The sequence below is a fragment of the Drosophila tropicalis genome, unplaced genomic scaffold (genome assembly GCF_018151085.1).
Source record: "Drosophila tropicalis isolate 14030-0801.00 unplaced genomic scaffold, ASM1815108v1 contig_878, whole genome shotgun sequence".
NCBI lineage: Eukaryota > Metazoa > Arthropoda > Insecta > Diptera > Drosophilidae > Drosophila > Drosophila tropicalis.
In genome coordinates, this window is record NW_027173374.1 from 10,337,919 (window position 1) to 10,365,192 (window position 27,274).

The 27,274-nt window shown below is 36.7% G+C and overlaps 1 protein-coding gene across 4 annotated transcripts in view; it reads right to left on the reverse strand.

Annotated features, from left to right (window-relative positions):
- The window catches only part of LOC137584774 (neuroligin-4, X-linked-like), a 41,049-nt gene that overhangs the window by 3,656 nt on the left and 10,119 nt on the right, over positions 1-27,274 (reverse strand). For all 4 annotated transcript variants that reach the window (XM_068300334.1, XM_068300333.1, XM_068300332.1 and 1 more), the window contains 10 exons: positions 25,579-25,954; positions 25,286-25,503; positions 24,204-24,353; positions 23,698-24,131; positions 22,985-23,359; positions 20,053-20,498; positions 19,837-19,955; positions 17,311-17,628; positions 10,362-11,432; positions 1,153-1,618 (listed from right to left, as the gene is read on the reverse strand). In XM_068300334.1, the coding sequence (XP_068156435.1) occupies positions 1,194-1,618; positions 10,362-11,432; positions 17,311-17,628; positions 19,837-19,955; positions 20,053-20,498; positions 22,985-23,359; positions 23,698-24,131; positions 24,204-24,353; positions 25,286-25,503; positions 25,579-25,823 (3,801 nt within the window). In that variant the 5' untranslated portion in view covers positions 25,824-25,954 and the 3' untranslated portion in view covers positions 1,153-1,193. The remainder of the gene's footprint in view (positions 1-1,152; positions 1,619-10,361; positions 11,433-17,310; positions 17,629-19,836; positions 19,956-20,052; positions 20,499-22,984; positions 23,360-23,697; positions 24,132-24,203; positions 24,354-25,285; positions 25,504-25,578; positions 25,955-27,274) is intronic.

Genomic DNA, 27,274 nt, shown 5'->3' on the forward strand with positions numbered 1-27,274 from the left:
TAGTATTGTTTTTAAAGATTTAATAAGTTTAAGTGTTGCTGAATTGTTGGTACCGGTCTACGTAGAAATATATACTATATAGCCGTATTGACTTGTCCGTGACTTCATCTGCGTTTGCTGGCCCAGGTAGAAAAAGAGTGGAAGAGTGACAGTAACCGGGAGAATCGTCATATTTTTCCATGTCAGTAGCTGGGACTTGCTGTCGGCTTCTGGTTTCGTTTTATTTATTTAATTTTATTCGGTTTTTTTTTGTCAAATAAAGAGCACATTTTGTTCTTTTTTTGCTGCTGCATGTTTGACATGCCGTTTGTTATTTTTGATCAGACCTTTGGCCATATATTTTATTCTTATTTTTGTTGTTGTTTTCTGTTCGCCGACGACCTTTGCCGAAAGGGTTCAACATTTTTGTCATGTTTGTTTGGCATACAAACTATGTGAGAATGTATTTATACCTACACACATGGAGATATATACATATATGTACATATGTGCCGGCATAAAATAAATTTATAACCTGAATAAAAATGCCTTTTGGTGTTTTGACTTTAAATTAGCCTGAGAAAATACATTTACATTTGAGTTTTCTATTAAATTGTGTTAGTATGTTTGAAAAATTAAATTTTATTTAGAGAAAAATGGCAACTTATGCATATTATTTAACTGAAGCTCTGAAGAAATTGGACCCACCAACCGATTGGTCAGATATTGTGGAATATGTATTAATTGCAACCAATTGCTGTTGGCGTCATAAACATTGTACTAAGCAATTGCATAAGGCTTTGGTAGTGGGTTTACGATTTGGTATAATCAGGGAAATTAATGAGAAATATTATCTGTATGAATATGCAAAAGTTGGTAAAAATGGCAAAGTGACTTATGAATTTAATGAGAATCCTTTAAGTCCTGGTTACCAGAAAGCAGACGAATCTGAAGAATCAGACATAAGTAGCAGTAGCAGTAGCAGTGATCAAAGCTTATGCCAAATAAGTGAAGAAATTACAAAAAGGAGAAAATTTGAGGAAAGCTATGCCCAAAAGAAGTAAATCAAAACAGTTTAATAGCCCTTTCATTGTACAAAAAAAAAAAAAAAAACTGACAAATTGTAGTTTGATGAAAAATATATATACATAAGTATGTACATATTTGACTTACCCCGTTGATGACTATAAGTCCAACTCAAAGACCGATACCTATCAGACGCGCATCTCATCGATTGCTGCCTGTGGCACTTGCTGCTGCTGATGTTGCTGCTGTTGTTGCTGCTGCTGCTGCTGTTGTTGTTGCTGTTGTTGTTGGCCCATACCAATGGCCGTATTCATGCCTAGACTCTCACCATGGGCATGGCCATGAGCATGAGTATGAGAATGATGACCACCCTTTGATGAACTAGGCGCTGAGCTAACTCCACTGCTGCTACTGCCACCCGATGGAGTTTGATCGAGTAGCATTTGGCCACCGCCGCCAACACTCACACCCATGGCAATTGTGGAATTAGTGCTGCTATTTGTTGTTGTCGATGAGGCAGTGCGTAGTGGTGGGCGTGGCCCGCGTATGTGATGAGAAAGAACTGAGCCGTTTGCTTGATGTTTGTTCGTTTGCTGTTGATATTGCTGGAGTTCTGAAAAGAGGAGGCCAGATATGCGAATGTGAGCTAAGCTACTTAACATTTATGCATATGTCGGCATATTATTCAGGCAAACAGCAGCAACAAAAGTCAATTTGTAAACAACAATGTCAACCATTAAATGCACATATCGTCGTGTCACCATTATCATCGCTATCATTATCATCATCACTATCATCGTCAGCCCAGTTGGTTGCACTTTTCATTGTGGCAAACCATTACTCCTCCCCACTCTCCCACATACTCTTCTCTTGGCTGCTCGAATGTAGAATGTTATTGGCGCGAGTAATATTTAGATGTTTTTTCCACCATTTTTCTATACTGGGACACACGCCGGATTTCCCCATTTCTCTTTTGGAGGCGAGGTGGAGGGTTGGCAAAGTATAATAATTTGTTTGCCTTGGGGCTCTGTGTGTACATTGAGCCGCATTTATTGGCGCATTTAGAATAGAAAAGAAATAGCTGACAATATGAGCTGGTAAAATGAGCAATATGCATGTGTAAATAATGAAGATGTCTGTGACACAGGAAGTGCAATAACGAGTAGAGTTTGTGCGAAACTATAGCCCTCCATGATTTTCTTCTTTTCTTTCAGTGTCATCAGCAATATGTACATTAGATTTTCATTTTCATTAATTTTTTGTAAAAGGTAAATTATTTCTTTAAAATATCTTCTAAAATTAGGTACATTCTAACTGATTTCCACAACGGGCCAATGACATTTAAAGCGTAGCAAATGAAAAAGCACATAAAGTCCTTTTCAAATCCTTTAGTTTGCTTTCTTTTATTTTATAGCTAGACTAATTAGAGACTTAAGGCAAAGGCTTAAACAAACTGAACTTGGTATTAGGCGAAATTGTTGAAAGATCATGATGATGATGATGAGAAGGTAAAGAAGAAGGCAGTGAGCAGTCTCAACATAGCTGCCTTTTAGTTTTTATGTTATGAGCGCTAGTCTTGAATGACTTTGCTTGGAGTACACCCTAGAGAAAGATATATACATATATATATATAGTGAAAGTGAGTAAGAGAGTAAGCAGTAAAAGTCAATGCTAGGAATTATGGCCTACAGCCTGCACAACTTAAGAGATGACCACAAACAGACCCACACGGATACACACACACAGAAACACCCTCATAGAAAGGCAAATGTACAAACTCAAAGGCTAAAAGATCAAAGTAGACCTGGGCTTAAGTGACTATATAAAGCAGCATTTTACCTTTACACAAAATGCATAATAAAATAGCCGAAAACCAAGCAATTTCCCAAAGGACATGTCGAATGAAAAGGTAAAGCGGCGAACGTTAAATGAGGCGCAGGGTCACTTATGAATATAAAATTAACAACGATGCGTATGCGTAATTCGAAATGAGACCTACCGCCATGTTGGGCCACTTTTGGTATGGTATGCAATAAATTTGCAATTTCCATAGACAGCACATTTTTTTCTTATTTTCCTGCTACTGGTTGCAATCCGCAGCGAAGCAAATCTAATTTATACGCACATTACAATGCATAATGCCAAATGGAAAATATTACCTACATACTTTCCAACGAAAAATGTTATATACATACATAGGAACATTTGCTATTTCTCTTCATTTAGAGCGGATGTTGGATTAGTATGAAATGACAAGAACGGAAATGGCTAACAATAACGCAATGTCCACTTGACTCTTGCAAAACGGAAGAGTGTCAATTGGGGCGGGGCGGAGACCCGGCTTGGTCGCTCGCTGGCAATGTACACGCTTGTTGCATTAATGAGCCATGCCCAATTGGTCACACACGAATTTATAGCTACCGCTTTTCCTGCTCTGTCTCTCTCTTCTGCCAGTTTTTGGTCTCAGTTGACAGTTATTGGACAGCACAAAGGAAAAAAATGTTATGGCATGGGTGGGTTAGCCGCCATGCCAAGCATTGGCTACTAGTGAGTTAGTTGATGCAATTTATGGCCATGAGATAGCTAGATAGTCGTTGTTTTGTAGCAGCTGCAGTTAATGCATGCAATTGTGCAAAGGCAAAGCATGTTTGCTCACTCATTGTAATGGAGTGAGCGTGACTCGCCTTTTGCAGCCATTTGAGAGGATTATGTGATATAGATACAACGGCGATATGCATAAGTAGCAAAAAAAAAGAAACTTTGGTTAATGGAAAAATTAAAGATCAAGGCATTGATTTGAATAAGAAATAGACATTTGAATGGATTGGCTGCAAATCGAAACTGTGATACATAATGTAAACAATTTATATAAAATATGAATTGCGTATATGTGAGTTATTAAGGAGATTATCTTCTACATCTGTAATGGAAGTCTTTGTGAATAATTTTGCTCACTTGACATTTTGATTACCAGAATTTACACCGATTTCTCTATACCACAAAAACCGACTGGAAATCAAAGTCGAAACTCCCTGCAGCTTGACAAATGAATAAATAAAATACATTCATTTAGACCCCGCCCCTATATCTTACATCAATGCTGGCCAGGATACCCCTTAAATGGCTTTCAAATTAGCAAAAGCTTAACCCAAACTGCCAAATGCGATTGCAACAACAAGGCATGCCAAAAACACAAATGACTTTTGTGTTCGTGTTCGAGATTAGCATACAATTTAAAGCATTTCAATCAAACATAAATCACTCGACCAACAACACAAAACAGAGCGAAGCTGACCTCTTGAACTGAGCCAAACCGATTACAAGTTGAGCACAAAATTGTGCGTACTAAATCAGGCAGAGAGAGACTAAGAGGAAAGAGTGGTTAAAGGAGAGAGGTGGAGACTGGAAGGCAAAAGACAAGCGAAAAAAGGTAAAAGCCAGAAGGAAAAGCTGAAGAAGCAACAGTATAGAAAATCTATTTTTCAAAGTGAAATGGAAAATTTATGTGCTTCTATTTAGCATTTTTTGAGATTTGAAAAAGTTTGCTATGTGCTGTGGTGGTCTATTTGTGTGTGTTTGTGTCTGTGCGCTCGTGTGTCTGCATGCTTTTCGCACGAACGAGCAAAAAATTAAGTATACGCCATGTGAGCGTAACTAAATAGGGGAAAACGAATCTCAGCAAGAAGTAGAAATGGAAGTGCAATTAAATTGGATTTATGGCGCGCATGATTGCAAAATGAAGTTAATGTGCATACAAATACAATCGGTGAAAAGGCAAAAGGGAACGTTGAAGAAAAATGATTCTCCTCAATGTTGCTTCTTTCGTGAGAAGTTTTCTTTTCGATTGGAGCGGAAATCGTACCTTGTTTGTCATGTCATCAATAAACGACGACGAATCAAGCCGAGCGCAAACAGCAAGCAGCAACAGTAAATTGAATGAGCATATTAAAAAAAGAAAAAGGGAAAGTAATATACATACGTACAAGGAAGTGCCAAGGAAATGGAAATGGAAGTCGGCATGGCCGAAACAGAAACATACTCGTAACAGAAAAAACTCTTCTCTCAAGTAGTAGTAAAATAAGTGAGCAAGAAGAAGTAGCAAGCGAAATGAGCAACGAAGCGCATCAATGAAATATTTATGAGTCTTACCATGTAGATTTATGTTTCTTGCCGGAGGCAAGAACTGCAAAATTTATTAACTCAATGTTCGTTTGCCTCACAACTTTTCCTTTTGGATTGTGTTAAAGTTTTCATCTACTCAATAGTTTCAGATAGTAGATATGTACACATATACTGGCATATATAACTTTTTATATTTCAAGAAAGTGAAAAGAAAAAATTCTTCCCAATTGATTGATGACATCCATGTTGTTAAGTAATTTCGAAGTTGGAAAAATCAATTTTCTCCAAGAACTGATGAAATATTTAATGGTAAATTTCTTTATACTTTTATGCTTATATATTATTTACATTATTGATGCGTTAATTCCATAGAAAAAGGAAACGAAACTAGTTCAAGTTGAGATCAATTATATTTTGAATTGCTTAGAAATAACGATCAAATTAGGTCTTGATGGATTTATATACATATATACGTATTTACGTATAAATCTATTTTGCTAGAAACATTTTTTTGATATGAAACTTTCAGACATTTTTGAACTTACGACTGCAGATGCTGAATTTATATAGAATTCTCGAATACTTTCTTGAATAGTGACCTTTGCAGCCTGCAAACTTGACAAAGTTTCAGTAACTGCCAGTAACTTCTATTCATCTGACTCTGCCTTCTAGTCAATAAAATAATATTGTCTTATCTAACTATGTGCGCAATGCACAATACCAAAAGCAAACACAAAGAGAAAGTCAATGAGAGAAGGGGAGAGAGTTACGGAGTTACCCTAAGATGGAAAAAAAAGAAACATGGCAAAAATAAAGTACTCCTACTATTTTCTGTGACATTTGTATGCCCGCAGTTTGATGATGATGTGTGTGACTGTGTATGGGAAAGGGAAAAAATATAATAAAACTAAAGAAAAAGCGATACACAACGTTACACACGCACAACCACATTCCATGGGATCGATGGGGGCCCTGTACATACATACATGAGGCTGGCAGGCAAACACTCATGCCGGGAGGCAGTCAGTCTGGCAGGACATAAACATGACCAGCAAATGGTGCTGGAGATGCTGGCTCGCAAATAGATTTTCCATCATTTTTTGTCATTTTCTCTGGAATACACACGGCGTATGTGTGATAAACACTTTTTCTGCGCTTTCTACCAACAATTTCAGTTTTTCTACTCATTTTTTTCTTCGTCTTTTTGTATTTTTGTCTTTGCAGCTGTCTGTTGAAATTTCAATAATAACATTTGTATGAAGCTGTTTATGTTACTCGGTGCTGTTTGGTTTTTGCGGTTGCCTTCTGACGTTGACAATGTGGATGACAATCATGTCACGTCATGGTCATGGTGGTGTCTCCTGCTGCTCGTCCTGCTCTTGTACTTACTGCTGTCGTTGGAGGCTTAACAGTTGAGTTGACTGAAGTCGAGTCGCGTTTGCCTTTTTGTTTTCTTTTTTTTCGTCCTGACATACATACGTACATACTTATATTTCTACATATGTACATCTACATGCATATACGTTTGTATATATGTACATATGTATGTATTTGTATATTATTCTTTTTCTTTCTACCGCTTGCCACATGTCAGCAAAAAATCGTTCACGCTTCATTGTTTTCGCTCACAATTTTGGGAGTTTCTTTTTTTTTTTTTTGGTTGGAAGTTTTTTGTTTTGTTTCGTTGCTTCTTTTGAAATTCTAAATAAATTGAAAAAAGAAATATGAAATAACCTTACTTTGAGTGCTTAACATGAGCTCAACAAAAATGCAAAATGATTAAGGCATAAAAAACAACAAAAAAAGTCAAACGGAAAAAAAATAGCTGAATCAGGTTTATCTCTTTTTCTTTTCGATTCATTCAATCGATTGCCAAAGCTTAGTTTTAAGACTCTAATCAAATTTTTGCCGAAAAAAGGGAAAAGTTTCCATCATAATGCCCTAAAAAGTAGGCAATGCTTTTTTCGTTTTCTCTTTTTTGCTCTAAAATGCCTGTAAATTGAACTGCTGTGTGTGCTTGTTTATTTATGGGAATGTATATGTATATGTGAGTGTGTGAAGTGTGAGCAAAGCTTTTGTAATATGATTTAATGGGGTTTCTTATGCAAAGGTATTTTGTATATGTATGCAAGGAGTTTTTTCCTCATTCCCCCGTCAATCGTTAGCAAAACTTTTTAGAATTTTGTCACACTGTGTTAAAGGGATGATGAGTAGTGTAGTAATTTGAATGTGGTCCTATCTTCAGTATCTACTGAAAGAACAATAATTAAAAGACCTTTATTTCATAAGTTAACATATTTTCCTTAGAAAATTCTATCTACAATAACTAATATTATTTGTGTCAAACACACATTGCATAATTATCCCTTTTCAATGTTGTCGATAAACCATTTCTCATCTTGACACTGGCAAGAGCCATTCAATGTCACTACACAAAAGAAGAAGTTAACCATATTTCTCTTTTAGCCATTTGAGCAGGTTTATGCACTTCTCTGTATATTTGTCAGCTCTAATTGCTGTTCAATATGCGAAAATTGGACAAAAATTTGATAGGAAATTGGGGTAAAGAGAGAGAAAAACGAAACACGAAAGCTGATTTGCATAGAATATAATGATTATGACGAAGATGATTATGATGTTTTTAATGTATTTTCATTGAATTTTTACGCTTGCTACTCAACGGAAGGAAAGAAAATTTTTTATCCTGTATTGGTTAAGTGTTTGTGTGAGGGTAGATTGTGGGCGGGTTTCTCCACCCCTTACCATTATGGGTGGATGTCGGCTATCCGTCCGTTTGTTCATTCGTTCGTTTCGTATTTTCGACGTAGTCAGGTGGCAATGTTGTCGGAAGTGGCGAGTGTTTTCCTTTGTTGGAGATTTTTGAGCGCTCCTTCTCTTGGAATTATTTATAATTATTGCGAATTTTCATATAATTATGCGTGGGCGCATATTTTCTGGATTTTTATTCTCCCGTCTTTTTTTTTTGTTTTTGGCTCTTTGTTGTTGTGTTATTTATTTAAGCAACAACAGCAGATGGCTATAAATATTAAAGTCAAGTGTAGTTTGTGCCTAGAGTGCGAATCCCTGCGTAATTATGTAAATTCTGATAATTTTTCTCACTTAATTTTGGCATTTTCCTGGCAGCACTTGAAATCCTTGAGCTTGAGCGACTTATTTAAAAGCTTTATTTAAAAGATAGTTAAATGCCACAGCTATTTATTAATGTTTAGCAGACTTATTCTTCTTGTAACGTTGCCTAAATACAAATACATAACTTTCCTGCATAATCATCAACCCAAATAAATAAAATGTTTTAGCAAACGAATTGAATAACCTTCAGAATTTAGCTGAAACCTTTGCGTGAAAATTGATATGATTTGGTAGGGGAAAAAACACGTGTTTCTAAGACACAATTTAAGGATACATTTCCACTTGGCTGAAGTTTGATGAATTTTTAACATTTGACCAGCATTTCGATTTTTCATGAAATCTCTTTTGCTTTTTCCTTACGGTCTCACAGTTTATTTGTGTTTTTTTTTTTGCCTTTTTCTTCAATGCCTGATGAGCTGTTAAATGTCGAATGGGCATTTACATCTTTTGTGTATCTCCTGTGGGTAAAAAAATGTAGCCCAAAAGTAGATAGCATCTGGTATATACAAAGAACTAACCATAAATCTATATGTTTTATATATACATATATATATACATACATACATATAAGTTTATAGATATTCCGGATAAAAAAAAATTACAAATAGCTTTTAAAAACTAAATAAATTTTTATAAAGATTGAATTGGATTGCATTCACGACAAATTCAACAGATGAAGGCAATAAAATCTTCAAAAATGTCCTAGCTATCTTGTTTCTTTGGTTTTATATAGTTTATTGACAATTTTGATTTTTTTCTATTGCACGCAATGAAATCATTACGGCCACTTCACGAAATTGTGTCTAGAGATGGAAGGTATTGAGTAAGAGAGAGCAAGTGGGACGAAGAGAGCGCAACGTAAATTTTCTATACAATATTTGTTTGATTGCATTTCCAACTTGGTTCGTACTCCTTCTACTTCATTTTGTTTTGCTAGTCACGACATGATTTTTATGATAAGATTTTCAATTTGAAACGGCAGACAAATATATATAGATATAAATATGTATATATCAATATCTGGGAAAAAAGGAGTACTAAAAAACTTGCTATATTCAAGTTATTACGCTCACCGCATAAAAACAATAAAAGTGGCATAAAATTGTTGTTAGTTTAATGCCAGCTAAAGCACTTGCATAATAAAATGAAAACATTAACTTTGAGTGGGGAAATGGTTGAGATTGGGGATTGGATCTGGAGTTGTGTGTTTTTTTGTTTCTCTGGTCTTTTTTTGGGGGAAATTATGTGAGGGTAAGGACCCCTGTTGTTGACATTTTGTGTTCATAAATATAATTTTAGAAATTGTATGGCAGGTGAGGGCTGACAAAAAGGAACAAAATATCAATTGTTTTTCGTTTCATTTTTTGTTTTGTTTAGCGAGTCAAACAATAAACAGATAAGCTAAACAAGTGGAAAATTGACAGAGTCTTTTTCTTTATAGAAATATGTGGGCGATGGGCATACTTTGTATACTTTTTGTTTCCATTTAATCAAATTATCAACAATAAAAACCAGAAATATTTCGAAAATTTAATGGTACAATGAATGTGTAGTCTGTAACTGACAGAAATCGTATTGATTTTAAAATATTAATAGATAAACTGTGAAATTTTTACGCTCTTGAAGGTCTTTGTGTGGCCATTTTTGAATATACTTTAAGTATTATTATTTGTGGTCATTTTAAGTGTTTTGAAGTTTCACCCATGTTATCTAAAACTGAATTTTCAATTTAAACGAATTTGAAGGTTAAAAAGAGAGGAAGAGAGTATGTATAAGAGAAAGAAAAAAGAAGTAAAACATACTTCATAATGAAATGAAATCTTATCATATTTCAACTTGATTGCTACCTTGCCACAATATTGTTTCCCTTCCAACATACATATTTGCTTATATTTTTCAATTTTACTTTTTACTTTTTCATATTGCTTTACTTTTTTTGTGGGCGAAAGAAGTGAAAGTCAAGAGAGAAGACGAAAACCCATTTTGCAATTGGAATTTTACTCAATTTCTTAAATTTTTTGGTTCGCTTTCTCGTTTTGAATTTATAAAATTTTATATGCTTTAAGGGGAAAATATTTGCTCACCTGTCGTTGGATTGTGTCGTCCCGCCAAACTGAGATTACGTGGCAGGGTCATGCAAGCATCAGAGTTGCCTCCGTTGGAGCCAGGAACGCCTCCACCATTCAAGCCACCCACTGGTGTGCTGGTGAGCAAAACATTGCCGCGACTATCCACGAGGGCTGTGCCGCCGCCAGCCAGATTCAAGGCGGCAGTATTTCGTGCATAATTTAAAGTGGCCGCATGATGAAGTGTACCCGACTTGGGTAACGTCATCATGCCAGGATTGTAGCTAACGGTATTGCCGGAAACAACAACAGAGGCTCCAGAATTTGAGGATGAAACACCACTGGAACTAACGCCTCCGCCTCCGTTACCACCGTTTGGGCCGCGTCCAAAGGTTTGCGTGCCAACACCTCCTCCACCTGCTGATGGCCCACCACTTGCTCCCTTGATTTGCATATGCTCACGTTGTTGTTGTTGTTGTTGCTGTTGCTGCTTGGTGCTGGTGCTATAGGTGACATTTCCCATACCATCTGTGGTCACCTTAGAGCCCTCAATTACCCCATTGTTACCAACTGGAGCCACATTCGCTCCGCATATATGAGGCGGCGGTGGCTTCACTTCATTGGCCGCTGCGGCAGCCGCTGCTGCTGCTGCCTGCAATAACATGGCCGCCTGTTGCCCAGCCTGATCTTGATGACTCTCCACATCGACAATCACATTTGCCGTACTTTGCGAGTGTCCCATATGATAGTGGGCGTGTTTTATCGGTTCGGGTGGATATGGACCAGGCTGATGCATACTTCGTTGCTGATATTGCTTTTGCAAGGTCTTCACCTCCAGCCGCGTTTTGTCACGTTGATAATAGACACCGGCAAAGATCAATACATTTAGTATAAGCAGACTGCAGCCGATAGCAATGGTCACGCTTAATGCCGTCGAATAAGCCGCATAACCAGCCGCTTCAAAACCCGATGCCAGGGTATCTGATGATGCATTTGCCAGGGTTGTGGGTGCAAAGACACCGCCATTCGTGTAATTACCTCCTATGGGTATGCAGGTGGTGTACATGTTATTTGGTTCCACTGTAGTCACTGAAAAACAAAACCGGAAAGATGCACATTAATCTCGAATTCTCCATTACTCATACGCACAATGAAGCGCTGCAAAGTATCTCAAATTAAAACTCCTGGTTTGAAATTCTAATCTTGTATGTCGAATTCTCCATTACTCCTTTACATACTGCGAAACGTTGCAAAGTATCACTAGTCAAAACTCTTGGTTTGAAATTCGAATCTTGTGTATTATATGAGATTTATTTAGCTTTCAGCCTGTCCATCATATCATCAAATGATTTCCATTTCAAGTAACTCTGAATGTAGCTCAAGCTGGCATAGAATAAATACCTACATTTGATTACCTTTTTGCTAGCCAAGTAAATAAAACGGAAAATGAGCGAGCACGAAACGCGAACAAGTCTGCAGACAAACAAGAATCAAGAAGTTTACTCCCTTGAATGTATACTTTGGTCTTGCGTGTGTGTGTGTGTATTTGTCATTGTGCCTTCAAGTGGCTTGGCATTGCTTTTGTTATAGTCTTTGGCTCTCTTTACTTCTTCTTCTCTTTTCTTATACACCCATCTTTTTACCTTGTCTAGTCGTGTGTATAGCTGCTGCTGCTGTTGCTGTTTGAAGCCTCAAGTGCTTCCTATTCTCAACATTGTTTTATTGTATATGTATATGAGAAGAATGGAAGAATTTGTATGTGTGTGTGTGTGTGTGTGTGTGTGCAGGCTTTGTCTGTAAAGTTTTGCTTTTCAATTTTCTGCATATCAAACAATTTTTGGCAGACGAGTTCATATCGTTTCTTAGGCTCAAGACGATTAAAGACTTTTCTGCACGTATTTTGCATAAATATTTAGACAATAATCAGGACTAAAGACAAGGAGAAACTTGTTCTCAATTCAATAGAATTCGTGTGAGAATATAAACAGCTGCCAAATGACTGGCTTCAGCCAATTCAATCATTGAGAATGCTAATAATGATGACGACGAAGAGCTCCATGAGAGCAAAAAAATGAATAAAATAAAAATATATGCCTGCTCAAGCGGTTTTTCAATTTGAAACCGAGAATGCAATTTATTTTGAAGTAGATTTGTTTTGAACACAAGGTGGAAAATATTGCCATGCTAAAGCAATCATTGGTTGAATTCGTAATATTTAATAAAACTCGTTCACAAGAATCATCATCATTTTCCCCCACCTTTGGCATGTTTTCCCTTAGTTGTTGCCATTTTACCCATACTCAATTCAAGGAACTCTTAACCTCTCACTTGGCTCTCACTTAAGTGACGTAAGTACTTTATGGTCCCCTGCTATGTTTAAAAATGTTTTTTTTTTTTTAACTTATTCCCCATTCTCTGGCTCTATGACCCTCTTGGCTGTTGCTTTAATTGCATAATCAGTGAAATTGGCAACCCTTCATTCTTTTCCCCATTCCCCCTCGCATATGCTCAATTGTAACCATTATAAAATGCCTAAGCTTTTTATCATTACGCTCCATTTTGCATTTTATTTTCAAGTCCAAAAATACCTAGAATTTTCCTCTTTTAATTCCTTCTTTTCTTTTGCTCGTTTTTATTTTACGGCCCGCATGCGTTCAAGGACCCTTGGATAATTATGTTACAAGGACACATGGCCTGCCAGATACTTGAGCTTGAGACAGAAACAGATGAGAGTAACTGAGAGAAGAGAGCAAAAGCAGCAGAGAGAAAGATAGAGGAAATGCTTAACGTGCCTTTAATTAGTGGAAATGACAAATACAAAAAAGCTTAAAAACCCCTCCTAACCATAAAAAATGGTTACCAAAAATGTTTTGCTATGATTGTAAAATGACCTTGCATAAATTAGTTCAGTATTAAAACAGTCTAAGAGCGCCCAGCTGAGTTAAATGAAATAATTTCGAAATATTTTTCCTCAAGGCACAGAATGAATTAAAGTCACAGCTGAGACAGCAATTTTTTTTTTTTTACTTAAATCTTCCAACTCACAACTCACATGTTGCAATTTCTGTATCTCATTCTTTTGTTGGGTAAGTAACTCAACCAAAGCCGACTTATACTTTATATTTTTCATTTTCATCTTTTTTCTCTTACTCGGTTTCTCTTTGTGTTGTTTCACTGGAATTTAGGCCAGGCAACGTAAACGTAACTGTGTGCTATGGAGGCATATATGTTCCACTCCTCTTCATGTTGGTTAAAGGTTACAGGTTGCATACAGTGTGAGCTTATCTTATGTAAGTCTTTTAAAGGAAAATACAAATTTGAGTTTTTATCTTACTTGGAAATTGTAATCAATTTAAATCTGAACAAGAGCTAGTTTAAGAATTTAAGGGGGAATTTTTCGTAGTACCAAGTAATAGCAATCTAGAAATTTTAAACTGTGCTCTAAGAAAATTAATTTATTGGTTTGCCAAACAGTTAGTTTAAAATTTTTCTCCCGTTTTTGGTAAATTTAAATTTGGTAAATAAAACTAGTTTAGATTTAAAATTTTAAGAGGCCTTGGCTCAGAACCAATTCTTTTGGCTATAATTCAAAATGCATTATGCATTCAAGACAAACAAAATTGGCGACTTGTGGTCGTGATGTATTGTGGTTTGCAACCACAACAGAGGTAGTCGCATTAGATATCAGACAGTAGACAACAGACACAACACAACACAACACAAAGTGTTCATTTCAATTAGTGTGGCAGAATTTGAAATGCTGCAAAACTAAATCCTGCCCATCAAAACAAACTCATAGCCAACAGCATAAAAAAATAGAGAGAGAGAGAGAGAGAGGCAGACAGAAAAGAGAGTAAAATATAAAATAAGCAAAAATCGCAGAAACGGCAAAAGTTGTACTTGTTGTAGATGATGATAAAATGCTTGAAATGCGACAAACAGCTGTCAGCTTGACAGTCGACGACGACGACGCCAGGCCATGCCAAGCCAAGCCACGGCACAGGATCAAGCCACAAAAAACCACCCAAGGGAGTTCGAGAGACCAAGACAAGGACAAGAGAGGCAGAGTAGTCTCACAGTGTCATATGGACTCGACATACTTTGACATGCTTTTCATTTTGCGTTGACTTTGCCAACTGTGCCGTCGTCATCGTCGCCGCTGTCGTCACTGTGGTTGTCACCTCTTCTTTCTTCGAAGGAATATGCAACTAAAAGAGCCCACAAAAATCCACAGAAACCAAACGTCTTTCTCTAACGTAAACAAAGCGACCGCAAACAAATCGAAAAACGTGAAAAGAAGTTGGCCAAAAGTGGAAAAAAAGCAAGCAGAAAAGTCGAAAAGGATGAAAAAATGTTGTGCAAGAAGTTGAAGTCGGTCATGAAAACATGGCAAAAGTGTTGAAGTGCTTAGATTCAGGTTGTTTTTTCGTTTTTCCGTTTTCAATTTTATTTTTTTTGTTTGCTAAAAGGAATACTGCTTAAGTGGCAGAAAATATAAAACCTGCTTTAAGATAAAATCCCTGAGATATTAAATTTTACCAACTGCCAGTAATGGTAATAATTTCTAATAAAATCTGAGCCAATCTCTTTTTTTGGCTATTAAACTTAACCCTTTACTTAGCATTCCTTGGTTTTTGCTACACTAGCAGTCCATAAATCAGTTATTTATGAAATATTTCCCAAACGACTTTTTTTACTGTATGCTTATCATGTATTTTGCTATGCAATAAATGGTATAAATGAAAATTAAATCAAATATTTGAAAGCAAAAATTGTGCGAACATGTACACACACACAGATATCTTATGACTGAAAAGTTATTCTTTTCTTTTCAGTTTGTGTGTGAGATTTTTGGGAATCCCCACACAGAAACGAAGAAACAAATCTTCCAAATACATACATATGAGGTCATGAGGTTGAATCATGCTTGAATTCGTTTGAACGTTCGGTGAAAAACATTTATTATTTCTATTTAATTTTTTTCTTTTTCTGAATTTTATTTTGTGAGCTTTGAGTTCTGTCTGTCGAGAGTAGAAAAGATGGAAGGAGAGACTGGAAATTTGAAATCAACAATTTTTGTTTACTCTAAGGGCCTGTTTCAACTCAGTTTTGTGGTCTCGGTTCGGGGGCCCAACTTAAATTGCAAAGTTAGCACTTTTCCTCGCTCTCTTAGATGATCCCATTCCCTTTCCGTTCTATGACATTTCCATTTGACCCTAAACACTCACTGGCCTTTTTGTTGCTTATTGAAATTGCTTTTGGACCCAAATTTGACATTTTGAATGTATGTATATTGTTACTTCGGGAACCTCTTTACCCATTTTGGCCAAAAATGCACTCAACTGTAATCTGTTTGGTTAATCCGGGGTGTGTGTGTGTGTGTGTGTCGGTGTTGTAAAGCTCTTTTACTTGTTAAGTATTTTGCTGTAAGATGGTGTATAATTTTTACGCACTTTTAGAATGGAAACTCATTAAACCAGTTTATGTAAAACTCGTTTGGCGTTGCAAAAACTTTCTCCAACACTTACCCTAAATTAACAGTAAACTTTCTAATGCGACTGCCTCTTGCTTGCTTTTACTTTGCTTTTTAATAAACTGTCCCTGCAGCTGGCTATGGCAGCAAGTGCAACTTGAAAGCAGCTGCTGCTGTTGCCTGTTGGCTGTTGGTTGACTCAACTCAAATATGGGCGTGGCTTGCGCTGCTTATCTCAAAGTCAAAACTAAGACAGTCAATTTATAGCAAAAACTTTCGCTGCTTTCCACCTCTCTCCCTTCTGAATCTTACTCTCTCTTTCTCTGTCGTTTTCTGTTTGCTTAGTTGGCCAATATAAAATGCATTAGCTGTACAAGAAAGGACTAAGAAAGGGGGATATTTTAGTTTGCCAAAAAGTCGTGTAAATTAGAAAGAAAAAATTATTGAAGTGTTTGCTTTAGAATGAGTCAAAAAGTGTTTCAAACATAGGCTGCTTTCTTGTAGCAGAAAGGCTAGAAAATAGGGCAAAGATTTTCTAGTTCTCTCATAAGAGGTTTTGCGATTTTACTTAACATTTCATTTTTATGGGAGGATGTTTCCTTAAAATTAATAAATCAAATTGCCTAAAATCTTTGGCCAACCCATTATCCAATTGACTGCACAAACGAAGTGGCTCGTAATACATATATTATTCAAGTTTGTTCAAATTTTCCCATCTATTTTTGAAAATTTATTTATGCATTTTTAATCAAATAATCTTTAGTGTAAGTATGTGTGTGTATGTAGTAAATTGAATAACATTTTGCCCAAAACAACTTCATGATAGAATCTTTTCATTTATGAAATTCTATCAAATCAAACATGAAAAGTTTATTTAACTCTTTGTCAATTTGCCAAAGCGTTAAAGCAGAAAATTCCATGTCCTTGGGTTAAGCCAGAGTCAAAGCTAAAGGAAAATCACAGCAAAGGATAATAATTTGCACAGATTGCAAAAATACTTTGCGCAAAGCTGACTTTTTTTTATTACATTGCGTCTGTGTAATTTGTCATTTTATGCAGAATTTGCAATTAAATTTGGGCAGCCAAAGGGCCACACAAATATACACACACACAAACAAATACATACATACAAAAGCAGTGAACCCAAAGGCAATCAAATGTCAAAATCTTGGCCTAAGATTTCAGTTGCTACCTTTTTTTCAACCAGTTTTGTTTTGTTATTTTGCTGTGTTTTGTGTTTGGTTTGCGTTGGCCTTTGTCAAAATGTATTAAACGACAAATGCAGAATGTAGTAAAAACCAAAAGACAAGATACAATAGAGACAGGCGTTTTGCTTTTTGCTTATTTGTTGTTTTTTGGGGGTATTTAAGTGACTGACAAAGGCAGAAGAGTTCCTTGCCACACACACACACACACAGACAGAACGACTGATAACCTTCTGAAGCCCTGAAGCAGCTTTCATTTACAAAAAAAGGGTCAGGGATATATACTTACCACCCAATATGCCATTTAAATAAGCTGAGGCATTTAGACCGCGCCCCTTCTTCATCATCAATTGCTCATCGATGAGTAGTAGACGCGACGACGATGATGAGGAAGACGATGAAGAGCCGGTCCCTGTGCCAGAGCTACCAATGCCAAATGGATCTGGTTTAACTGGTCCCTCGTAAAGGTCCATATCGTCATGATTACGAAACAGATTGTGTCTGGCTATCACATCTTCCATTCCTGCACGATGTAGTTCCGGTATTAAACGCAACCAAATTGACAATTGATGGGCCCGAAAGTGATTCTTAATGCGCGGCTTCATGCCTATGGAAAATATTCAAGTTAAAGGAGCAAAGATTTAAAGTAAATCGTTTTGTCAAATGTAAACATCTTCATTTCGTGAGAGACAAAACATGCATGCAAAATAGCTGAAACTATTTGTTGTTTTTGTTGGGCCACTTTCAAGTCATTTGCATGCCAAAAAAGGTGAGCGAGAGTTAAACATACATATAGACAGACAGACAGGCCAACTGACAGACAAACAGGCATACCATTTTGAGGGCGTGCAATTGAGGGCAAAACACACCATTACCAGCCGCCCTCTTTTGCTACCCATGATGATGTCTTGTTTGTCTTAACAGGGGTAGAAAGCGACATAAACTGGTAAATTTTTAATGCCCTTTTGATGCCATTGCCGGGTGTAAGTATGGAAAGAAGTAGCATACAAGTCTTCAAAAAGTAGGTAACACATATGTATTCACTTATATCCCACTTCAAAACAACGGCTATCTTGCTTGATGGATTTTCCTACTATAAAATGTGTTGCCTACTATTTAGGGCTCAATATTGTTTAAAGAATAATTTCTTGCCTAATAAATTTTCTTCCACGAAAGGTATTGCCTAGTTTTCAGGGCTCAATATTACTTTCAGAGTAATTTCTCTTTCCCCATTCAATTGAAATGATGAAAATTTCATTTATATTGCCTGACACATATAAATATTGCAAGCACTTGAAATGCTGCATAATTTACGCCAAAGAATTTTCAATTGATACCCAATACACCAAGCAAAAGGAAAAAAAAACCCTAAAATATCCCAGATGTTTCATCTTCTTTATGCATTGGTGTGCGTGTGTGTGTGTATTTCTGTGTGAAAGTTATGCTTATAGTTCAATACATGTGGCTCGTGCAAAAAGATTTTGATCCTTTTGTGCGAAACGAATCGCATTATTCGATTTCGTTTTCAGTTTTCACTACTCAGTTGTGCAGCATATCAAATCAAAACTTAAGCTGAGTTTTCTTTTGCCACAGGCCATGTGCCTTTGTGTGCCTGAGTGGGTGTCTATATATAATTCTCTGCATGGTTCTGAGGGCTGTGGAATCCTTTCATTTTGCCTATGTAAAGTGCATGGCGTATGTTGTCAGCTGGTGTGTGTCGATTCAATTAAACAAACAAAACAAAAAAAAAAAGTAGAAAAAACATGTTGATTTTGTTGTCCTTCAATGCTTACATATGCGTAAGAAGAATTTTATCTGCTGCCACCCCACAGCGCACACACAATTCAAAAGAAAACGACAAAGGTGTCCTTTATCCTTCCCTTCTTCGCATCTATATGCCACACAATGTGAGCACGGTATATCCATTATAGCTATAACCTGTGCGTAATTTTCATAAACCGTTAAATGCTTGTGTATCTGTCGACAGACATAAAGTGCGTATATTGATTTTCCCCGATACCACCGACACAGACCCCACACCTCACTCCGTGTACCTGCTGTGAGCACAAAAGGTGTGAAAAATTTGAAATTAATAACATTTTCGTACACACTCGTACATTTGACATGACGCAATGGCACCATTTTAACGCACACATCGCATAAAGCTTTATGCCTATACTTACACCTAACATTTGTAACCCCACACCCCCATCCACTTGTACCCAATCTCAACATCCTGCTGTTCCCAGTCCACATTTCAATCTCCGCCCCAATTTTCCCATTGAAATGCCTTTTCCTTCGCCTTCTTTTGCTTTCCTTTTGTTGTTGTTGTTGTTCGTCTGCTGGTCTTGATGTGTATGGACTGTTTTTTTTTTTTTTTTTTTTTTTTACATGCAAAGCTTGTGCACGCGCTGCTATTTTACCTTCTTTAAAATTCAAATTAAATTTGATTCTCTCATTTTTTTGTTTGTTGTATTCTAACATGTTTCCTTTTATTTTGGTTTTCCTTTCTGTTTAGCAAAATTTGTTGCCTTTATTTGGCAATTTTGCGAATTCATTTTACTGCATATCAAAATAGCCGTTCAACATTTCCATATATCCTGTCGTAGACGGGGTATATACTTGGCTTGCTGTTGCTTTAGTTTCTAAAATCAATGAGAATTTGTAACGATTTTCAATTCAATGTCTGAACTAATAAAGTGATATTGGCCGAAATATGACCCACAATCTATGCAATAGACCCCAAGGGATTTGGCTTTCAACTAGATTTCAGTATAAGTGTGTGTTCAAGCATAAATTTAACTGTTTGCTTTACCTATTTCCAAATATTTTTGATGCAACGGATCATAGTTTTCCCAGGTGATGCTGCGAAAACGATTACGTTCCTTTGAGACCGGTAGCACAGAGTCCTGACGATGATGCTCATTCGGGTTTCTGTGTAGAGAGCGAGAGAGAGAGATAGAAATTGCAAAAAAATTTATAAAAATGATATGTGGTGTCATTTCGTTATTTGTTTCTTAAAATAGCTCACCCAGTTCGTGCAAAATTTGTCCAAAATATCATAACAGCCTCTGATAGAGCCGTTTCCGATTTAGTATAATTTTGTGGAAAATGACTGAAACCATCGACCAGTGGTGCTCCAAATATATATGGCAAATCCTCACCATGCACCGTGCCCATACGTTGCGGATAATCACCATCTTTAGTCTGATAATCGAATACATAGAAATAACAACGACCAGACGGTTGTGTGTTTGTGCCAGCCAATGTTGAGGCAGCCGCATTGCCTCCAGTTGTTGAACTGCCACTCGATGGATTAGTTGAACTAATCGGTGGTGGCGATTGGGCAGCCAATATATCGCCAGTACGTACAATTGGGGCCACAAATTGGGCGTCGGAGAGGGCAGCGACTGCCGTATCACGTGTATTTATTGGATGCTGGGAAGTGCGATCCCAGTCTGTGTATTCGTTAACAATCTGCGTAAGTAAATGTATGTTATATGTATATAGTCACAAATATTGAAAGAAGAGTCAGAGAAATCGGTCAGAGAGAGTGAGGGAGAGAGTGAACGAGAGCGAGAGTGGGATGTGCAGAAATCAGCTTAGTTAATATGCATTGCTCGCACACACACACACACACACACACACACACACACACACACACACACACACACACACACACACACACACACACACACATACCACTCGCATATGCAAATGTGTGCCAAGTCAAATCCTGGCTAGATTACAAGCGGATTTCTACTGTTTGCTGGCTGCAAACAACAACCGCAAAACCAGAGAAACTGCATCAACAAAAGGGGCAAAGGAAATGGAGGGACTTTTATTATTTTTTTTCCGTCATGTGTGCAGGCTTACAAAATAAAACACAAAACGAATTTATAAAAATGGAGAAACGACCACAAAATGCATTCCGTAAAATCGATGTCATGCATAATTTAAGAGCCAGAAAAAAAAAAACCAAAAATGCAGTATTCCCTTCTGTTGTGTCTAACAATTCAATGTTTGTACATATCTATACACACATATAAATATTTTGCAATCAAATAGAGATTCTGTGTTGTGAGCAAACATTCTTAAATACAAAGCTTCAAGCTGCTTATAGACATATGTATTTCGAAGAAATTGCATTCAATTGAGTATGAAAATCAAATTCAATGAATTATCAAATGTTTAAGTTTTATTTAAGAGGGTTAATTGGTTACCAATTAGCTTACACCTTAATCTTATTGAAATAATTTAAGTGGCTATTTATATATGCATAATGAAACTTAATTATAATCTTCAGAAACTTAACTTCCTTAAGAAGTAATGTAATGCAAGGATGTAGTGTTTGCTTGGTAGATTTGCTTTCAGATTTTCATTACACATAAACAACTATCAACAACTAACAAAATGAAAGATGTAGAAATAAAACATATTAGTCAATCTTCAATTAGATTGTGCCTACAATTTGATAAGCTGGCCATCGAATCGATATACTTAATTCACCTGAACAATTATAACTTACAAAAGGATGTAAATTATTTCATATGAATTATAGTCCTTGGCGTGCGTTAAAGTTTCGCCTTTTGCTCTTAACCCTATATGATGACATTATAAGAACCTCAATCTCGGCAATTGCAGCAGTCCAGTTGGGGCGTATTAAGTATATCCCTGCTGCCTGATGTGGGTGAGGTTATAAGTATAATGAAGTAAAATAAATATTCGAATGTATGTGCTATAATCGTGATATATGCGTTGGCAATTTACGGCTTCTTAATACATATATACATATGTGTATACGTGTGAGTATATGTTTTAAGTGCATACACAGATATGTATAAGAATACATGTAGGTATACATACATACATATACTCAGGCAGTTTTAATATGGCAAATGGTGACAACGATGGCAATGGCGATGTTGCCTGAGACTGGAATTCAGATTCTGACTCCGACTGTTGACTGTTGTCGTTGGATGCTTTTCTCTCTGTTTCTCTGTGATTTGGGTTAAGTGCTGCTTGTGTATGCTTTTAAGTAGGTGTGTGCATGTGTATAATATCTGGGTTTGTGTGTGTGTGTGTCTGTGTGTCTCTGTGTCCTTGCACACATTTTGCCAAATAAAGCGTGTTAATGTTTTGGCAGCAATGGCGTGTTAACTGCCTTCCATTTCGCTCGCTTGCACAATACAAAATAAAAAATAAAAACCAGCGCATAAAATAAATACAACAGACAAAATAAAGAAAAAACATACATACACATACATACATACATACGTACAAACACAAACGCACACAAAAAGAAATGTTAAAAACTTGCACAGAAAAGAGATGAAAACAAACATGAAATGCAAAAAAACAAGACACGGATGCATACATATTTCTTTGTTTGTTCGTTTGTTTTTGTTTGCAATGCCAAATGTTACTCATACGCAACATGTAATTATAATTATGTCGCACAACGAGCACAACATTCTTATATAACAAACACGCAACATTTTAATTGACTTTTTCATCCTTTCTCTCGATTCCGCTTGCGTAAATGTGAAGTCAACGCTTTAAATACTTGATTTAATTCAATTTTGGATTTCAAAATGTCACTTTAAAAAACATCTAAAAGTTGTAAATTGTGAGACTCTTAAACGTTTAGGCGAATAACTGCAAACAATATTTGGCCAAAATAAAGAACTCATTCATTATTTTTTTTTACTTTTTTTAGTCTGACAAGAAGTCTGCGAAACTTTGGTTTTTCTTTCAGCCGTTTTTCATTTGACCAACTTTACAAGTTTGCCTAGTCATAGTGGATAAAAAAGTATTGCCAAGATAAAGCAATAATTAAGGTAGACAGCAGACAATCTGATTATAAGATTTATGTGACCGCAAAAGAAAGCTTCCCTTATCCCTCCTGTCGCCTGTCCCATGCTCTCATTTTGTCATTCTGCCATCCCTTGTGTTTCACTCACCGTATAGAAGATCTCATTGAGGTGGTAATTGTAGGCATTCCGGACATAAGTGCGTATAATTTTATCGCGACGCTCGCCCTCGAATCCATTTTGTATATCATGAGCGCTGAAGCGCCAAATCGATTCGCCTGTAACAACACCAAACAGCACATCGTAGTGTCCGGCCATATTTGCCGCGGCAGCACCACCTCCTGCACCGAAATAGCCACCGCCACCGTTGCCACTGAATGCTGAGCCACCACCGCCATTGCCTCCTCCTGAACTGCCGCCGGATGACTGGGAGCCGCCATCGGCTGATGAACGTTTCGAGTTGCGCGTCATTAAATCATCGATATCGAGATTGGAATGTCCGGGTCGTATGACAACGCCATCAACCTAAATTGAAATTGAGGAATGGAGAGAGAATGGGAGAGAGTCAGAGCCGAAAGTAGTGGACAAAAGCAGGGCGTAAGTAAGTAATAAAGCCCACTGAAGCGTGGGAAAGGCAACGTAACAAAACTTAATGCAAGAAGACAAAAGCAAAAAGGCAGAAAAGAAAAGAAAACAAAAAAATTGCAAAAAACACAAAATATTTCAATCGGCGATAAGAGAACATTTCTTAAATCAATACTTTCATCAGACTTTTTCATTTTTTCCCCTCAAAAAAAGAAAAATAAAATAAAATCAAATTAAAGAGAAACCCCAATAGAAATTCATTCGAATCTTTAACTCACCGATGGACCAAAGGATGTTAGAAAATTGGGTGCTTGTATATCGGCTGCATATAGATCCTCTAGTGGCACATCTCTCAGACAGTCAACAATTTGCTCGTGATGTCTATTCAAATCCTCTGGAATGGTGCAATTTACTTCTTTGGCCAATTTGATAGCGAACAGCACTGGATCTTCGACCAAGGCCCATGATGAGTATGCCGATCCGGACATAAGTATGGCACGATGAAATAGGCCACGCACCATTGTCGGTGATGTCATTAAATAATTAATACAAGCCGCTCCAGTGCCGTGACCAGCCAAGGTTACTGCATTTGGATCACCGCCAAATTTTTGTATATTCTGTTGGATCCAATGGAGGGCAGCCATTTGATCCATTAACCCATAGTTTGCCACACGGGCATGGGTATGGGGGCTGGGATTCGCATTGAGGAAACCTATTTGGCAAAAGTAATTTACGGATTAGTAAGGGTCAGGGTGGTCATTTTCTTTTTTGTTTTTTTACTAACCCAATATGCCGAGGCGGTAATTAAGCGTCACAACAACCACTTCACCATAGCTGGCCAATACGCTGCCATCGTATGGATTACCACTGCTCCATTCGAACGATTCGCCGTGTATAAAAACAATTACGGGCAGCTTTTTCTCGTTGCTTCCGGCTGAAGGTCAAATAAAAATAAAAATTTAATCGGTCATTGATTTATATTCTGGATAAAGAATTAAAGACGAAGTAGAAATACTCTTCTTCCCATTAATCCCTATACATATATATATATCAGATCTCAACCAGTTATTGCTTAATACGTGTGCCATGCCCAAAATGAAAGACTTTTATACACCCACTTACTTTTTTTCAACTTGTAAAAACAACAAGAAACAAAGTTCATGCTCTCCCCTTTTTAGCCAGAGTTAACATTCACGCCTTCGCCCTTAGCCTCTTCCCTTGAAACCAACTGAAATCGCTTAAGCGCCGTTAAATGTTTCCGTTCGCGTGTAAAGCTGATTTTGATTTGGACTTCGAACGCGCACTCACAGTACTGCATAGAAATCGCTTAAGATTAGTCGAAGCGAAAATTGCTCCCTGTTCCCTTTTATGTATATATATATATATATTTATATATATATATAGAGGAGGTACCAACATACATACATTTCTATATATATTTTTTCCACTTTTGTTCTGTGTCCTTTTACTGAGTTGGCCTTTGGCTAGGGGCACTTAAGATAAGATTTGCTTGCTTAGTACAGGGCCAAGCAGCAGCAGGTGATTGTGCGGGTGCTTTGTTTTAAGTATAAATTATTGGCAATACGTGTCATCCGATGAATCTTAATTAATTGAATTTAAATAAGATTTATGTTGGCCTAGTGAATTAAGCCAAATTCTTTTAAAGTGTTTCTTGCGTTTTATTCCTGCCGCTCACGTAAGAGCATCGAAATTATAGATTTTTTATGTCTTTAAGAAATCTAACTATGTTTACATATTTATCTAAAAGAAACGTATTTAAACTATACTTGATAATTTTGGTTTTTAACTAAGATTTACTAATTTTAACACACAATTTATGTAGTTATTTTTGAGTTCCGAACTTACCGTTGATTGGTGAAAATATATTTAAATATAAACAATCCTCAGATTGATTTTCTAAGAATGGTAGCAATCTTTTCAAATATTCCAAACGACCTTTGGGCATCTTTTCGAGGGCTGCCGTTTCATTTTGTATATTGGGCAGACGTTGTGGACAGACAGGACTATATTTATCCGATATTCTAATACCATCCCAAGGTGCTGGCGCTCGAGTAGGACTAAATCTGTTGAGAAAAAAAATAACAAACCAAATAAACAAACATGTATTAGATTTTGTCAAATTCAGAGAAATAATTTACCGATTTAGTTTTGTTGGCGGTGTGGCATACGGCACTCCTAAAAATACCTCTACTGAACGTAGAAACCGAAAATTATCTAAGGGTAAAATAAGTCCATGTAAACGGCCATATCTTGTCTGGACAATCCGATGTCCAAGTCGGGCATTTTTATAAATATCCAAAGTGGAGGCCTCCGTTGTGTATACAATGAGCCAGCACATCAAAAATGTGGCAAATAACATTCGCCACATGAGCAGAGGCACCATTGTATGTGGTTACCGTTTCTTCTTTCCGCCCTAACTTTTCGTTGACTCCTTGTTTTCAATTTCGATTATTATACCGTTGAGGAGGGATTTTGAAAGCCTGTGTTGCAGCTACCTTGCTTAACCATCGTTCCCTGTAATGTATTAAAAATTTGATTAAGTACTACAAAGACTATAGCTTTAGCTTATAAAATCATTCATAAACTGTGAATTTTTTCTTCAATTCTAAAGAACAAAGATAAGGTCGCAAATCGTATTACTTATCACATTATACATTCTCTTATGATTTGTATTGTGCTTATGTACATATGTACATAAATGTATATACATATATGTACGTAATTTGTAAATCTCTCGTTTTCCATTTTAGTTTTTAAGATTTAGTCAGTTTGCTTTCAGAACTGAAGCAAAGAGGAGTTTGGAATATGTCATTTTTCATATTTTGGGTAATGTTTGGCCTCTTTGGTCAGTTTAACGAGAGTCTTGGAGCTGTTACGCATACAATTAAATTGAATCCAAAAACTATCGGAGAATCGGATTGTCCGTTAAACTACTATAAAAATGATACAATGATATTGAGACGCCCGACTTTCAAGGATTGCAAATATCCTATACAACCAGCGTTCGGTCAAATGATTTCTAGTGATGCACAAGGTGTAGCTCCACTTAACGCGCCTTGGATTGTTGCTCTATACTTAAAAGATGATACTACTTACATATGTGCAGGTACCCTGATCAGGCTAGATTTAGTACTCACCGCTGCTCATTGTCTATACAACAAGAATAACACAAAAATAAAGGAAAGTGATGTTTCCATTAGGTTCCTAAAACCTTATTTAGGAAATACACCAAACAGTGATTTTAGAAATGTTAAAGGATTCCGAATTCATCAGTAAGAAAGTCTAGCTCAAACATCGAAATCACAATTTAAATTAAAACTAAAATTTCAGATGGTATAAGAATGACCACTTGAATCAGTTTGATGTTGCATTTATCCTGTTGGTCAGAAAAATCCCGGTCCTTCTTGATCAAGGAATTGTTTGTTTGCCCTGGTTTAAGGATGTCAGCTTAGAAAATCCACACAGAACTTCTGGTGGTCTTATATACACTTGGAAAGTTACTCAAAACCAGACACTCGGTGTTGCCCCCTTTCAATATCATAGTGAAGGATCTACGGCAGATATTTTTAACATTGAAACATCTGCACAATTATGTGCAGGGGACAGTGGCAGTCCAGTTGTGGTTAATTGTAGGACTCGGGATTGGGAGTGTAAATGTCTCATTGGTGTGGTTAGTCGCGTTACTCGTTCAGTCACAAAGTGTGCCAAAGATATTACTGTTACAAATTTAACATATTATGCCATCGAAACATTTATTAGAGAGCTAGAAGAAAATTTTTTGTGAACTACTTAATCCACAAATTTTAAGTTAGCTATAATTCTTTTATATCTAGT